Consider the following 17,354-nt stretch of genomic DNA (forward strand, 5'->3'; position numbering starts at 1 on the left):
GGTATTTTATTTTATGAAACAAATTATATATGAACCACGTATTACCTATATAAGAACGATCAAGCGGCACTGATTTAGGTGTTTTTTTTTTTCACATATATGTTATTACGGTTTTTACGTGTTACACATGTGTTATTAGAAGTTTATTGTCGAAATAGATGTTAGATAGTTTCAATTTATCAAAATTTTCAAATGTTACAATATATATGGCTTACTTTGCAAGTATCTGTTTGTTTTTATGTGGTACATTTCTAGGAATAGTCTTTTTTATAAGTAGTTGTTTTCTATTTCCAAGATATTGACATCTGTTAAATTAAATGTGTGGTATGTTGTATTGGAATGGTGTGCTACTGCACTAGAATTTTTCTTTGTTTTGCAATCACTTTTGCGGCGCGTTATTCGTTATTTTAACCACTGCAATGTTTGCCCTATATACTGCCCATCACATTCGATATAAGAAAGTTAGTAAATGAGATGACTCTAACTTAGAAACGGTGTCTGGTCTTTTATCTTCGAATATAAGCTGTAATTGGATATACTGATATTTAGCTATTTTGATTTTGGGAATACGTACGGTAACTTTTTGTAAATATCGGGATCTGCTGGTCTGTTATCACATTGCCCGTCCTTTAAGTTGAATTGTAGATTAGTTGTTCGAGAATTTTATATTTTTGACAACACTATAATCTTGTAGCGGGATCGCCCTTGGAGATAAGTGCAAATCTCAGTGGTCTTCGACTGTGAAGGTTCGCTTCATGGAGACGATTTCTTGCATTATCGCAGCCTATGGTTACCCGGTGTGCCCGCTGCAAGTCGCTAACCAATTTAACTGCTGTAATTGTTGATTGTCTTAGCGGTTAACACTAAAAATCGGTCTTAAGCTACAGTTGTAGCGCGATCACTTCCTGGATAACGTTCGGCTGGACTTCCGGTGTCACTAAAACGCCTACAGCCCTATTTATTTTATCCAGAGTTAAATGACGTCGTTTTATGATAAAAAATAATATTTTCAATGCACTAACTAAACAAGTACTTTATAGCACGAAAAAAATCGAAACTACCTGAATATTTACTGCAGTATAAAAACTATAGATTTTTCCTATTCTGTTAAAAACTTTGCCAAATATTCGTTATCACTTATGCCGTTTAATTTTACCGACAAAAATCTACAGGATGAGCAACTGTACAAATTTAATTGAAATGAAACGACCACATGAATTTATTTTTATTAATTTTACAATGTTATAAAAATATCCCTATACTTTTCCGATGTGTGTATATATACGTATTTTTAACATAACTACTAAATTTATAATTATCATATTTTTGTATGAAGCTATATTTAAATGATTAGAATTAAATTTCACAAAGTACGCCTCTGTTCAATACATCTCGGCAGGACCACAGGACTAGTCCTGCAGGAAGAAAAGAAGGGGAACTCCTAGACCTGCTCCGTTCACTCGGGTTACATAGTTTGATCCGTTGTTTGGCACAGTTTGTTTTGCAAATAACACTCCTGGTTAGTGCATTTATATTTTTCCTGTTTGGTTTAAGAATTTAACAATACAGTATTCAATCGGTGATTCTGTTCCAGTGTATAAGTAAGTCTAAAAATATACATCAACTCTTTATTATTTGGTTAAGATATTGAAAGTAATTTTTCTTTTGTTTGCAACGTCAGTTAAATTAGTGGAAGGTCAGTAACAAAGAGTTTCCTGAATATGACAGAGCCGCATGCGAGTCATTTTGATGATGTTTTTTAATATTTTGTGTGTAAACTATTTATAAGAACTATTCAATAAATATTGTCTTAAATTATTAAGATAAATTATTTTGTAGAATATATAATTATTATATGACTAGAATAAAATCGAAATATTAGCATATACAGGGTGGTCCTTAAGTAATTGTACAAAAAGAAACAGTAGATTCTACACTTTAAAATATTACGATTTAAGCCAAATTACTTTAATAAAATGTTGATATTAAGAAAGACACAGCGTGTTAAAGTGCAAAATTAAAATTTTATTTTTCGCTATAACTTTAATGTTTGTAAACATTTATGTATAAAAATTTACAACTGGGTACTTTTAAATATAAGAAATTAAAATTTGATGCATACTTTGATGTAACTGATAGAGGGCGCCACTTATGCCACATATGTGATATAAATTTGCACATAACTTTTTTGCTCTTTAAGTTACCTGTATTTGGGATAAAAAATATTAAAGATTCATTATTTTAACAAAAAAAAAGGTATACTTGTTAATAACTTCAAAACTCAACAGCTTTCGAGATAATCGCATTTTCAAAATCAGCTGCATAGTTCTGATCTAAGACAATTACTCCAGGCAACGAAGAAAAAATAGACAAAAACATTAATACTTCTGAATTTTGGTATAAAATACCTTTAACTAAAGTTAATAGTAAACGAAATGTTAAATAAAATATATATTAGCAGGATAATTAATAATAGGATTTGACAAAATAACAGAATAATAGGATTTTACATCAAACATTTTACGTTTTATGTTAAATTAAAGTCATAATCAAAACATTTTGTTTACAAATCAAATTAAGAATTAGGTAAACTAAATAACATAACTTTTTGTAAAAGTAAGTGTTCGATATGTCCACCATTTTCTTTAATTCATTTGTCAATATATTCCATAAAAGATCGTCTCATATTAAATAGCATCATTGGTTCTAAAGAAACTGCTGCAGTATTTATTTCTTCCCATAGTTGGTTGCGAATGTTTATGGGATTCTTATAGACACGTTGTTTTAATGCACCAAAATCAAGCGGATTAAATTCAGGGCTACGTGGTGGACATAATGTATAATGGATGAATATATCGATGACATTACTTATTTATATGATTACGTTACAGCTTATGAGTAACTATAATTACATCTCGAACAAATGGACTATTATCATTTACTAACGAACTAATATTATGCTGAACTAAATTGCCTGTGTGTTTACTATATTTATAACAATATCGGTTATTAGGGCAACGATGATGTTTTTGTAAAAATGCTGAGTCTTTCAGGTAAGATTTGTAGCAAAAGTATTATGAAACAGGACACATATGTGTTATTAAATACCTGTGCTCTAGTTTCTAGTTATCCTACTAAAAATGAGTAAACAATTTACGTAATGAACAATAAGTATTCTTTTCGGATTTTTTATGAATTAAATAATTCATAAAAATTTCAGAAAAGTTGTTATGTTGCATAAACCACATATTTTGGGTTTTTAGCATTTTAAAATAGAGAAAAAGTAATACAACGCCATTATAGAAACTTAAGAAGCGATAGCAAAGGGAAATTGTAAACATGATGACGGCCAACGTCTGAATACGGACACGGCACCTAAAGAAGGAGATGAAATATCTTTTCTCCAATAAGACATTGGACATATAACAAAGCATTTTGTGATGTTACATTATCATCTATGAGTTGTTTTAATAAGAATAAACTATGAATTATGCTTATCTACAGGTATTCAGTGCTTTATAAAATGCATTTATCTCGAAAACGGTTAAATTTTCAGGTTACTATCAAGTATACCTTTTCTTTGTAAAAATAATGTATCTTTAATATTTTTTAACACAAATAGAGCTAACTTAAAGAGCAAAAAAGTTAAGCGCTAATTTATGCCACACATGTGGCATATGTGGCGCCCCCTATTAGTTACATTAAAGTAAGTATAAAATTATATTTGTTTGTTTGTTTGGGTTTGTTGTTATTTATGTTGTTATAAAATTTGCTATAAGATTGCTATGGAAAGTAAAATCTAGTTCCACATGTAATATATATTTTATTGAACCTAAACCCAAGAAATACTAATTTTATATTAAATATAGTACGGTTCAAGAAACTCAAAACTAAAATATATATACAGGGTGTCCCGGAAAATAGTGCGTTCCATAACGATATGTGCAGATTGCAGCATTTAAAACAAAAAAGTCTTAAACATTTTTTTATGAAGTTAACCGTTTTCAAAAAAAAAAAATTATTAATTTTAATTCATTTGATTATTGTTCACAGAAAAGGAAATACAGCCGGCAACATTGCGTTCCTTGTTATTCTTCGTTAATTACTGTAAATCAGCTATCATGAATCATCGATCGTTAGGCATAATATGTATTGATACTGATAACAGTGATAGACAAAAAGCATGTATTTGTTTTTATTAAATATTTATTAATTAAAGTTTGAATACTGTTTTTACTTACATGGAAAATTATTATTACAATAAATGTTCGAAATGGCCACCATTTGCACAGATACACGTGTTTATTCGACGAATCCAATTATTCTTAATATTATAAGTATGTAAATTATGTTTGATTATTTCAGCAGCATCAAAAATTCGTTGTCGCAATTGAGCTTCTGTTCTAATTTCATCCTGGTTGTCATATACTAATGATTTTAGATGTCCCCAAAAATAAAAGTCCATAACATTGCATTCTGGTGTTCTGGGTGGCCACAGAACGTGTCCATTTCTACCGATCCAACGACAAGGAAAGGTGATGTCGAGGAAATCTTTAATATGTCTCGTAAAATGTGCTGGAGCCCCGTCATGAAGAAACCACATTTCAGAGCGTATTTGTAACGGAACGTCTTTAAGAAGTATCGAAAGAACATGCTGCAAAAAATTTAAATAGGATTCTCCATTCAATCTTCTGGGAAGTTCGTACGGTCCAATCAGACGATTACCAATAATCCCAGCCCATAAATGTATACTAAATTGTTTTTGAAAATTTGTCCTACGTATAGCATACGGGTTTTCATCACTCCACACGTGACAATTGTGAAAATTAAACACACCATTTCTCGTAAAACAAGCTTCATCTGCACACAACAATTTGCACGGAAATTCGGGTTCTCTGGCGATTTTGTTTTGAAATCATCTACAAAATCTTAATCTTCGAGGTAAATCCTTGGTGTAAATCTTGCACTCGTTGGTAATGTCTTGTAAACAATGTTTTTTGAAATGCCAACCATTCTAGCCACAGATCGAGTACTTACTCTTGGATTATTACTGACTATATCCAACTTCGTGTTCTACCGCTAGTTTTTTTAGGTATCACACAACCCGTCTCTAATAACCTTTGGGACACGTTCACAAAACTTCGGGCATTAGGATGTCATCGTTCGGGATAGCGTTCAACATAAAGTCTAACAGCCCTATTACTGTCACAGTGGGCTTCACCGTACGTAATTAACATATCGTGATACTCGCGAATCGAAAACATGACAATACTATTTATTCTTAAGCTACGGGTAATTACAACTGTTTACAAATAATGTACCTTTTCTATATCAAAATAAATTAAACTATCGCATTCTGCCCATACCTTTTGGAGCGCAACGTTGCCGGATGTATTTGCTTTTCTGTGGACACTAATCAAATGGATTAAATTTAATATATATATATTTTTTTTGAAAACGGTTGACTTTATAAAAAAATGTTATAAGACTTTTTTGTTTTAAATGCTACACTCAGACCATACCTTTAAGGAATGCACTATTTTCCTGGACACCCTATATATATATATATATATATATATATATATATATATATATTCTAGCGATCCTTTAAAGCTAACTTGGCCTTTTACATTTCATTTCTTAGTTGTTGAGGAGTCATTTCTATACATGCCTGTCGAATACTTGCACGAAATTCATTTACGTCTTTTGGACGGGTTTGGTAAGAATTTTATTTAATAAATTCCTAGAGGAAGAAGTCTTAAATTGTGAGGTTGCCATTAGCAAATAAAAGTGTTGTGTGCGATAGGAGGCGTGGGAGCAAGAAAGTCGCTTATATAGATGGTTTGTGTAATGCCGAATCTTGCAAGGCTCCTTTTTTTGGGGTTAATCGATCGGAGAGGTGATCTTTAATATTATTTCGTATAATCCTACCATTAAGATGGAAACTGTAAATAGAAGGTTTTGTCAGTAAAATCTTATTTAGTTTCTGGATTAGATACGTATCCCACACCTGACTGAAAGTTTTTGCAACATCTAGAAATATTGAATTGTAACCAGATTTAGTTTCAAGTTAAAGTTTTGGACGTTGTTATTTTCTAGGATCTCTACAGGTTTTTCCTTAAAAAATCTCTCATAGAACTTTTCTAGAATGTTTGATTAAGTTTGTAAAGACAAAAAAGAGAATATATAATACCCTGACAAGAAGTATCCTGACATATGGGTCCGAAAACTGGACAATAAACAAGAGAAATAGAGGTAGAATAAGAGCAGTAGAAATGGAGTTCCTGAGGAGAAGCTGTAGACTTACAAAAAGAGACAGAATTGAAAACGCAGAGATTAAGCGGAGAATGGGAGTGCAATCAGACATAATCGACTATATAGAGGAGAAGAGACTATCCTGGTACGGCCACGTCAGAAGAGCGGGCAGAGGAAGCTGGATAAACAAAATCACAGAATGGAGCCCGATTGGAAGAAGAAAGAGAGGAAGACCCCGAAGGTCATTCAGAGATGAAATCGACGAGGCTATGGGGAAAAGAACCCTGCGAGATGTAGACTGGAATGACAGGGAAAATTGGAGAAAACGGTTGAGTGAAGGAAGACAGTGAAAACTGTGGAAATCCTTAGTAGTAGTAGTAGTTGATTAAGTTTGACAAATTTGATTATAAGATTTAACTGTGTTTAGGCGTTTTTTTTTGGTATTGTAATTGTAGTGATATCTTCCAAGGTGTAGCAACTCAAAAAATCTTGAGTGCAGCATTATTTTCTTAGGCTGGTTATAATCTGTAGAAGTTTAGTAAGGCATCATTGATGTATGTTACTGGGATCTAATGTTATGTTTATGATTACATTTAGCTGTATAGATCATTTATGTTGCATCTGTCTGCAAAAGGATGACCGTATTGTGAATGTCTTTGACTAAAAGAATGACTCTAAGTATCGGTCATTTTGAAAAAGGTTCACCTCTACTGTTTTAAATTTTACAGGAGAGATAAAAAATTTCTTATTGTTATCACTATTAGGAAAGTAAGTGTTTTTATGTATTTTTTGGTTTTATAATTTACTACGCAAACGGATGAGTAATATTAAAAGTATATTTTTTAATTTTAAAGGAACTAGAAACGGAATTTTTTTGTAAAAGAGATGTCCCGTTTTCAAAATAACAGGTAATAAAAGTAAACATAGTCATTAGAAATTCAGAAAACAAAACGAAAACATTTTAAATAAATATAAGGATAGTATAATTGTCTCCTTGTTCCGCTTCTTCGGCACTGGTAATAGACCATTCACAGATTATGTTGTAGAATAGCTTGTGATTATTTGGAATGTATTGTAGCAGCTTCTTAATATCTTTAATTTTTTATGTTTATTGGAATTTTCCCCTGATAGGCAAGAAGATTTTGAGAATCAGGTACAAACATGGGTATACTGCCCTTTTGTTGAGGTTTTAAAAGTTAAAAACGTTCTTCAAGAATGCCATCAAGGTATGGTTTAGCTAATACCATACCCCAATTTTCTGAAGAAAAGCTAAATCCATGTTCTTCTTCAAGTGCCATCTCCGCGGCGGAGGTCGGCAATCATCATAGCTATTCGTACTTTTGAGACGGCTGCTCTAAAAAGTTCATTTGATGTACATCAGTACCACTCTCTCAGGTTGCGCAGCCATGACATTCTACGCCGCCCTATGCTTCTCTTTCCTTGGATCTTTCCTTGCATAATCAGTTGGAGCAAGGTGTATTTCTCTCCACGTGTAATATGTCCGAGATATTCTAATTTTCTTGTTTTTATTGTATTTTAAATTTCCATTTCTTTGTTCATCCTTCCCAGAACCTCTTTGTTAGTGACATGTTCTGTCCATGATATTTTCAGAATTCTTCTTTACACCCACAGCTCGAATGATTCCAGTTTTTTTTATTGATGTCGCATTCAAGGTCCAAGATTCTATTCCATAAAATAAAGTCGAAAAAACATAGCACCTCGCCAACCTAACTCTAAGTTCCAGTTTTAAATCCCTGGTACATAGCATTCTTCTCATTTTGTTGAAATTTGCTCTAGCATTTTCTATTCTTATTTTGATCTCCTGATTGTAATCATTTGAGGAGTTAATCATTGTTCCCAGGTATGCATATTTATCCACTTGTTCGACGTTGGTTCCGTTTATTTAAAGATTCTCTTTATTTCTTTGAGATTTCGATATTCTCATAAATTTCGTCTTCTTTACATTCATTGGTAGACCATACTCTTTTCCATACTCTGCTATTCTGGTCACCAGTCTCTGAAGATCTTCAATGTTTTTGGCTAAGATCACAGTGTCGTCCGCATATCTAATGTTGTTAATGGGAACTCCATTTACCTTTATTCCAGCTGTTTCACCCTCAACAGCTTTTTTCAGGACCTCTTTGGAGTAGACATTAAAAAGAATTGGCGACAATACGCATCCCTGTCTCACTCCACATCTAATTTCAATTTCTTCTGACTGCTGTTCGTTAACACGTAGTTTTGCTCGCTGTTTATAGTATAAATTTGATATGATCCTGAGGTCGTCGTAATTAATCTTCTTTGATTTCAGGACATTCATTAATTGTTTATCTCGTACTTTATCGAATGCTTTATTATAGTCAATAAAACATGCTTATATATCTTGATTTACGTTCAGGCATCTTTGTATTAGTATATTAAGTGAAAAAAGATCTTCACGTGTTCCTAGGCCTTTGCGAAAATCAAATTGTGTATCATTAACGTCTATGTCCAGTTTGTGATATATTCGGTTATGGATGACTTAAATCCATAATAGGAATTAATACTGAAACTGACCCTTTAACCTTTTCGTTTTTCAAAACTTTCTTACCAAAGCTCCGTGTAGACAAAACTTTCTTTTTAAAATAATTTGGCAACCATTTACTGTGAGTAGATGAAGAAACGATTAAATCTTCATATTCCTCTATAGAGAAAATCGTTTCTTTTAACAGTACCGGAAACTCTGTCACAGTCATTAAATGAGTGGCCCCGCTGTGGAAGGTAAATAGTAATTTTTTTGAACTTCTTGGTCATTACTAGGGCCAGAAGATATTAACCAAGCTGTCAGTAAGCCAACTGTCGGTTGTTAAAGTCAATGTGATAAGAAAATGTGTTTGAATTAAATTTGTGCTTTTTGGATTTAGTTTTTGTACTAATGTCAATTTCAGACATTCGTTTATTACATTTGTGTGGCTTACCGACATCTATTAGACCTTGAAGAAAAATGTCTTAAAAGAAAAAAACCATTTCATCCATTACACCACTGGATACTGATAAAAAACATTTACGAGAGAAACTAAAAGAGAAAAACAAGATAACACTATACTGTTAGCATTTTTAAACTTACTGGCATGGTTCTCCAGTTTTTCGTGAAGCTATGCGTTTGCCCACATGATTTAGATGTTCTTTTCCGTGAACTTTTGCATTTTTCATAAATATTTGTTGATAACTATTTTGATTCCTCACACCTTTTGCACCACTATCACTACACGACATTGTATTACGCACAGCGTCTGTTTCCAAACAGGTCTATATAACTACTAAATAGATTGCATTGTCAATATAATAAACCATTACACTGTGGTTGTGTACAAATCACCGTTCATTTTGAAAATGGGCTATCTCTAGGAGATGACTCGTTTTCCAACTGAACTGGTTTGTGAGGTATGCTGTATTTACGGTAATAATATTAAAATTTCACCCGTTTTTATATGGAATAGACGCGTCTACGTGTGTTAAATAGAAATTCGACAGAAAGTGGAAATGTCAAAAAAGTGGAGATGACCCCTTTTCATAATGACCGATTCCTAGATTCACATGCAATAAACATACAAATCAAATTCTTCCCTAACTTTCTGTCATATCTACTTCAACATAGTTTACTACACGCCATTTACCTCTAGATTCTGATGCCACTAGATTTTAGGCCTTTTTGCTTTTGATACCATTTTACTCTCCCTGTCTAGGGCTCTTCTTAGCAATGTTTTGTCCTCCTCCTCAGTCCTAATCCCTTTTGGGATGTGGTGACACCATCAGGCCTTTACAGTTTTTGCACGATTTCTCTCCATCCTTCTCTGTCCTGGGCTAGTTGTTCGGCTTCATGTAACCCTTGGTTAATCAGTATTTTTGTCTGATTTATCCAACGGAGCGAAACTTGGTGATCTTTCCCTAGATCTCTTTCCTTCAACTCTACCCTCGACTATTAGTTTTCCCATCGTACCTGTTCTTCTAGCAATGTGTCCAAAATGCTGCAAACATCTCTGTTATATTTGTTTAAGCAATCTATCCTTTACTTTAAGCTGTTCTAATATCGATACGTGTTTTGACGTCTATCCTTAATACATAACAAGCCAATCCAAGTTTCCGTGGTATACGTTTAAGATACGTGATTTTTTTAACTGTTAAGTTGTATCTTAATCTCCGTATCCCATTTTCGCTGACCGTTCCAAATATTTTCATTAGAATTTTTTTTTGAAATCTTCTATCTTTCTTTTTAGTGTTGTACTGTGTTTTAAATGCCGTCATCTAACACGATGTTGATATCTTCAGCATAGGCAGTATGTTGTACTGATTTTTTTATTAGAATATTGACTCTTTTATTATTCAGCTATCTTATAGCGTGTTAAAGAAGCAGGTTGATAAATGAAAAATGATAATTAAGTCTTTTCGTTTACTTGTTTTAGTTCTTAGAAGTTTCGTCTCTATACAAACCATTACCATTAAGCTTTTTGAGTCTATCGGTATTTTAACTAGCTGGGTGTATTTTAATAGGATGTTGAAAATTAGTAGGATGTTATATTATGACTGTTAATTAAATAATATATACCATGCGGTCCATATATATGGAATAAATTCATTTTTAGCGTTATTATGTACTATCTGAAAAAAACCTGAAACTGGTCGATTTTTATTCTTAAATTGACAATTAACAGTATGAAAATATCATCCCCTTCCAGCACCCCCTCTGAATTATAACCCACCCCTTCGAAAATTTTATATAACAATGGGGGTCGTGTGGCACCTTGTTAGAAAATGATATTAGTCCTTTGTTCAGCAATATAAAGTTTTTTGAGTTTTTACAATCATAACTGAGACAATTGATTTTTACAATTAAATTAAATGTTCAACTTGACCACCATTATTCACTTCTTGACAATAACCGAGGCGATTTTGCAATTCTCGTACAACATTTTGTATGACCTCGGAGGTTATTTTGTTAGTTTCTATCGTTACCCTAACTTTTAAATCAGAAATATTACCGGGTCTATTAAAATATACTTTAGAAATAATCACGTATTTTCGTATCTGTTCTGCTAAACATTAGATAAAAAACTTTGAAGATAATAAAATATTAGTCAAAAAGCCAAATTAACAATTGATATGAATCTAGTAGGCTGCTGTCATTTAGGTATTTAAAGTTACTAAAAGACGTCAGTATAATATTTGTGCGCGTATTACATTTAATTATGGCTCATTTTTCCGAGACTCAAACAATAGACATTTTAATTATGATTGGTTTTGGTAATAAAACAAGAACTCAAAAGGAGGTTTGTGAAATGTTTAATCATAAATATGGTCAACAAGTTTCGCAGTCTACAGTTAGGTAAATTGAAAAGAAGTTTTGTTATACTGGACAGTAAAAAATATTGAAAAACCAGGTAGAAATGTTAAATTTAATGATGACAAAAAGTTAGATGTACTTCTAGAGATTGAGAAAAATCCGCATAAGACAACTCGAAAGCTGGCCGCCGTCAATGATGTAAGTAAATCATCTATTTTGAGAGTTTTGCATAAAGAAAAATACCACCCTTACAAAGTTCAGTTGGTTCAGGAGTTAAATGAAGATGATCCCGACAGAAGGTGTGAATTCTGTGAAATAATGATGGACAGACTGAACGCAGATGTGCAGTTCTTAACAAAATAATTTTTTCTGATGAAGCGACGTTTCATTTAAACAGAACGGTTAACAAACTCAGAGAAAATCCTCACTTGGTGTGTGAGACTCACGCAATATCCTAAAAAATTAACATTTGGACTGGTATCATTAACAATAAAATTATTGGTCCTTATTTTTTTGAGTTGATGGTGAGGTTTATCTAGATTTTTTGATTAACTTTTTAGTGCCTACATTACTTGATTACATTACAAGCTTTTTTCTTGATGTCAATCATACAAATGAAATGGATCGATCTATTTACTACCAACAAGACAGAGCTCTTCCGCATTTTGCACGTATAGTTAGAAATTATTTAAATAGATTAAATATTATAGAAATAGGTGGATTGGAAGACGTGGAACGATCGAATAGCCGGCTAGATCCCAGATTTGACTCCTCTCGATTACTTCTTATGAGGTTGTTTAAAATCTAAAGTATATTTTAATAGACCAAACAGTATTGCTGATTTAAAAGTTAGGATAAGGGAAAAAATTAACAAAATAACCCCCGAGGTCGTACAAAATGTTGTGCGAGAAATCCAAAATCGCCTCGGCTATGTCAAGAAGTGAATGGTGGTCTTTTTGAACATTTAATTTAATTGAAAATTACATTGAAAAATACATTCTAAATATTATGTGACAATATTATCTTCATTCAACCTAAAGTTTTGTGATAGAGAAATTATCAAAATTTTACATCTTAAAAATCAATTTTCTCAGTTATGATTGCACCAAACTTAAAAACTTTATATTTCTCAACAGAGAACTAAAATCCCTTTTTAACAAGGTGCCAAACGACCCCCTTTGCTATTCAAAATTTTCGAGGGGGTACTTATAATTCAAAGGGGGTGCTGGAAGGGGATAATATTTTCATACTGTAAATTGTCAATTTAAGAATAAAAATCGACCTGTTTCAGGTTTTTTTCAGATAGTACATAATAACGCCAAAAATGAATTTATTCCATATATATGGACCGCATGGTATATTTAAAATTAATGAAAATATTTTGAACGTCATATTTTGTTCTTATTACATATAATCAGTAAATAAACGTTTTAGAATCAAGGTTAGCTTGAACGGCTTTTTCCTCGAAAACCATGGTATATTTTCATTTGATACGTTTTGTGGCAGTATGGGTAATGTTCTTCTGTCATGAAATAACAAGTTCTAATATTGGCCTAAGATGTGATATGATTCCCGAAGGAGTTACATCTCTAATAAATAAAGACAATCACAATCGATACAAGATCGAAATATCTGGAAACCCCGAATTTTATATTCCAGGAGAACAGTATACAGGTAAATTTTTTTGCTATATTTAAATTTGGTGCTCAAATTTTTAAGTTAAACTAGCAACAACATATTTTTAAACTACAAAGTTTATATAAATATGTATACTGTGGTGATGTTAGATTTGAGTAAATTTCATGCTGATAAAATAGAAATAGATAGAGTTAGATAAAAAATAAGGCTTAAATCCTTTCTATTAAAATTTACTGAATAAATTATTGAGAATTATAAAAAGTAAACAATAGTCAAAACTATGGTCTATTCAATTTCAAAATAAGCCCGACGTAAACACTGTGAGATGCGTGATCGGTGAGTACGTCGTGTAGTGTTCGTAATCTGCAGCTTGTAATTGGTTAGAAATTAAGTGGTTGGAGAATATTAAGTTTTGCCGATTTACCAGTGTCGAACCGACCTTGTCGTTTATTCATTATCGTCACCATTAGCAAATATAGATCGAAAATAGTCTGCCCATGTTTCCTTACTAGGCTATGGTCGCTACCAATATCTGCCAAGTTGAGGTATCTTACGTCGATTCTTTTTTATGGATGTGTATCTCTGCTGGTTGTAACACAATCTATCATAAATCTTTGTCCACGAGTTTTATTAAGTGTATATTTGAGTTGGTCTTTGTATTAAAAAATGTGTTGTTTATTTTAAGTCCGTTATTCGTCCAGAACTTTAACATCAGTTATTTATTATCATTTGTAACATTCTCATTGTATTTTGCTTAATTCCAGGTATTACTTGGTTGTCTATTCGAGCGTTAAAATCCCTTAGTATTATCATCTTCCCTATAACTTCGATGCTTAAGTAAATGTACGTTTCACCGACCCTGTAGGTAATTACGACGGCTGTGAATTTTGCGGCAATCATATATAACTTAAAGTGGACCCTTGATGCAAAGAAGGCATTAGGCAATTTAAATAAAGTTAACACTGCTTGATCACGTGCACCTACAATTTGCCGCGAACCATGTAGGTATAGCATGGTAGTTATTCGAGTTCTCCCAGTCTGAGAGTACGGTTCTCATCTTAAGAAAAAGCTTAAATTGGTGAATTTATTTTTTATGTCCAGTTTATATAATATATATTTCTCCGCAGCAGAATATAACTGCTGCGTTAGCCTTTTTTATGTTTTTGCACCGACCCGGTGTTTACCATTCGACAGTGAAGCGAATGAGAATCCTCCGCCTGGCCCGCTTAGCTATATTATAACCGTATAACGTAAAACAAAACAATAGATTTTTAAATAGTTTATTTTTGTTTGTTTAAAAGTGTATATGTTTTATTCCGTTACTTTGTTGTCGTAATAACATAAACAATAATAAAACTTTAAATACTATACCTATGTTGTGTAACTGCAAATATCCTTTGCTCTCTTGTATATTAATGCAACAATTGAAATTTTTGAATATTTTAATAAATTCAGAAATACTTAACAAAATCTAACTTCTGCAATCAACTCTTACCCAATTTATTTGGCATAAACCGAGTTTTGAGAGCATCAAGCATCAAGCAGAGAAAGCTGGAATATTTAGGACATGAAATGAGTACATTTACACATGTAATGAGAGGTCCCAAATATAGGTTGCTACAAAATATCATGCAAGGAAAAATAGCAGGCAAACGCAGTGCAGGACGAAGAATAACCTCATGGTTAAAGAACTTGCGAGATTGGACAATGATAATACAAGCATGCTATTTAGGATGGCAGTGAATAAAATTAAGATAGCTATGATGGTAACCAACGTTCTGAAAGGATATGCTACATGAAGAAGAAGAAGAGTTTTATGACACTGTCTCGCTTGACAAGAGTTCTTTCAATTATATTTTGATAAGGTCGGTAATACAGGCCAAAATTGTCGGTGAACCGAGCACTCGTAAAATCAGGTCGGGAAAGAGGACATTTTTGAAATTATTCCTAATTTATTTTTTTTTCACAATCTATAAACTAACTGAAGGAAAATTGTAGGTCTAATACATAAATACATACATTTTAATTTAAAAAATACAACGCACTATGAGCTTCGTTTGACACAAACCTTGTTTTACAATTTTTTTAACATACACGTTTTAAAAGGTCGGTGAAATGTACATTGACCTTACTTGTTGTTTTTCTTGTTGTTTCAGGCTTTTTATTTTCTGAGAAGTATACTCCGATGATTAGGTTTTCCTTCTCCATTCTTGTCTTTGTTGTTATAATCCTTTATGATACGTATTGACACTCTTTGATCTGATTCAGAAATGATATAGGGTCGTACGTCTTTTGTTCGTATGATTAGACTTATTATTATAAAAAATTTAAAAGCGGGAAATTTATCTGGGAGAGATATTATTGCTATCTCTCCCAGATTTTATGTTTATAATCCCAAATTTAAAAAAGACCCAATTCACTACAAACCCTTGGAAACGTTACTTTATTGAAAAGCGAACAAGTGATAAATTTATACATAACTATTTACTTTTACAGTTCTTTTAAAAAGTAATACAAAATCAAATGGCAGTCTACATCGATTTACACACTTTATACTATCGTTTACAAATGAGAAGTTTGCAAAGAATATTGAATCTGAATCGTCAGTAATAGGAGCAGTGCAGTTGTATGGAGACACTATGACAAAATTTAGCGACAGTTGTCAAAATGCTATAATTCAAGCAGATTCCCAACCAAAAACTGAAATTCAGGTAAGTGTGTAAGTTATTATATTTATTGATTAATATATTATTTATAATATTATTAGAAGTAATTTGTGAAAGACAAAATATAATAACTGAGCAGTAAGAGCAATAATTTACTGTTTACATTTACAGTTAAATCATTAACTTTGGAAAAACAATGTCATTTCTTTATCCACTCCATTTATACGGCAAGTATAACATTAGGAATAAAACTTAAATTAAGATAAAAAGATTTTAGTTGTTGCCTAGCTATGATATAGACAGCATAAACCAAATTTTGTTAATTGAAACTACTTCGAAAAGAAATTATTGAACCTCTGATTAACAAACATAACTGCATATTGTTTTAAGATCAAGTTTTATTTTACCAAGTTGCGAAACTAATTAAAACCCGTCATTGTTCGCGTGGTGAGCGCAGTGCTCAGTTGGAATTATTTTTAAGGCTACAAAAGTATTCAGAAAACAACCGGCATTCAGACTCAGTGTAATCTCTAATTGTAGTATCATTAGTATGTAGGAGGCACTTACGTGTAAAAACATTGCCGGCAAGCATAAATACCCCACCACTGTTCTTGTCCGGTCATAAGCTGAGCGGCGCGCTCAGTAAAATTGTGTGGCTTCTGTTTGTCGTAAAGGTGATCCAGTTTATCTTGGAAAAGATGGTATATTAAAATGAGCTGTTCATTTACAGCCAAAACCAGTCGCACACGTAGGCGCAACATAGTTACTCGTCTACTAGGTGCAAAACAAATACCGAAAAATATGTTAAAACACCAATTGAATGCTGAAAATTGTTTTTCTCTGACAAAATTATAATCGAAATTATGCAACATACCAATATGTGTTTAGTAAAAATGCTCAACCAGTTTTCTCGTGAAAGAGATGCAGTGTGTACTAATAGTGATGAAATTAGAGCACTCTTTGGCTTGTTGTACTTAGCTGGTACCTTCAAAGCTTCTCATGTAAATCTGAACGATCTTTGGACTACAAATGAAAAGCTCCTGAATGTTTTTGAATGGTTATGTCCAAGAAGCGAATCTATACCCCCTTTCGTGCACTACGCTTTGACGATATCCAGTCCAGAGCAGAACGACGTCAGCATGAGAAACTTGCACCCATTACAAAAGTTTTCAACGAGTTTTTGGAAAAGTGCATGGCTTGCTATACCTACAGTTAGAATGTATTTCTGCATTGAAGGGATGCTTGAAGATTTTCAGGGAAAATAAAGCTTTTGTCAATATATACCCAGTAAGCCAGCAAAATATGGGATAAAAATGTTCGCACTTGTTAATTCGCGAACTTTTTATACATCAAAGTTGGAAATATATGCTGGAAAGCTGCCTCTTTGAGATAGATAATAGTCCTAGCAGTGGGGTTAAACATATGATAGGACCAATTGCCCATACTAGACGCAACATTACTTGCGACAACTGATT

The 17,354-nt window shown here is 32.5% G+C and overlaps 1 protein-coding gene across 1 annotated transcript in view; it reads left to right on the forward strand.

The window, feature by feature from the left end:
* Positions 1 to 1,487: 1,487 nt before the first annotated feature.
* The window catches only part of LOC140448824 (uncharacterized), a 228,545-nt gene continuing 212,678 nt past the window's right edge, over positions 1,488 to 17,354 (forward strand). The window contains 3 exon segments of the mRNA XM_072541943.1: positions 1,488 to 1,601; positions 13,010 to 13,249; positions 15,710 to 15,924. Of these exon segments, the coding sequence (XP_072398044.1) occupies positions 13,048 to 13,249; positions 15,710 to 15,924 (417 nt within the window). The 5' untranslated portion in view covers positions 1,488 to 1,601; positions 13,010 to 13,047.

This window comes from Diabrotica undecimpunctata, chromosome 8 (assembly GCF_040954645.1).
Source record: "Diabrotica undecimpunctata isolate CICGRU chromosome 8, icDiaUnde3, whole genome shotgun sequence".
Lineage (NCBI taxonomy): Eukaryota > Metazoa > Arthropoda > Insecta > Coleoptera > Chrysomelidae > Diabrotica > Diabrotica undecimpunctata.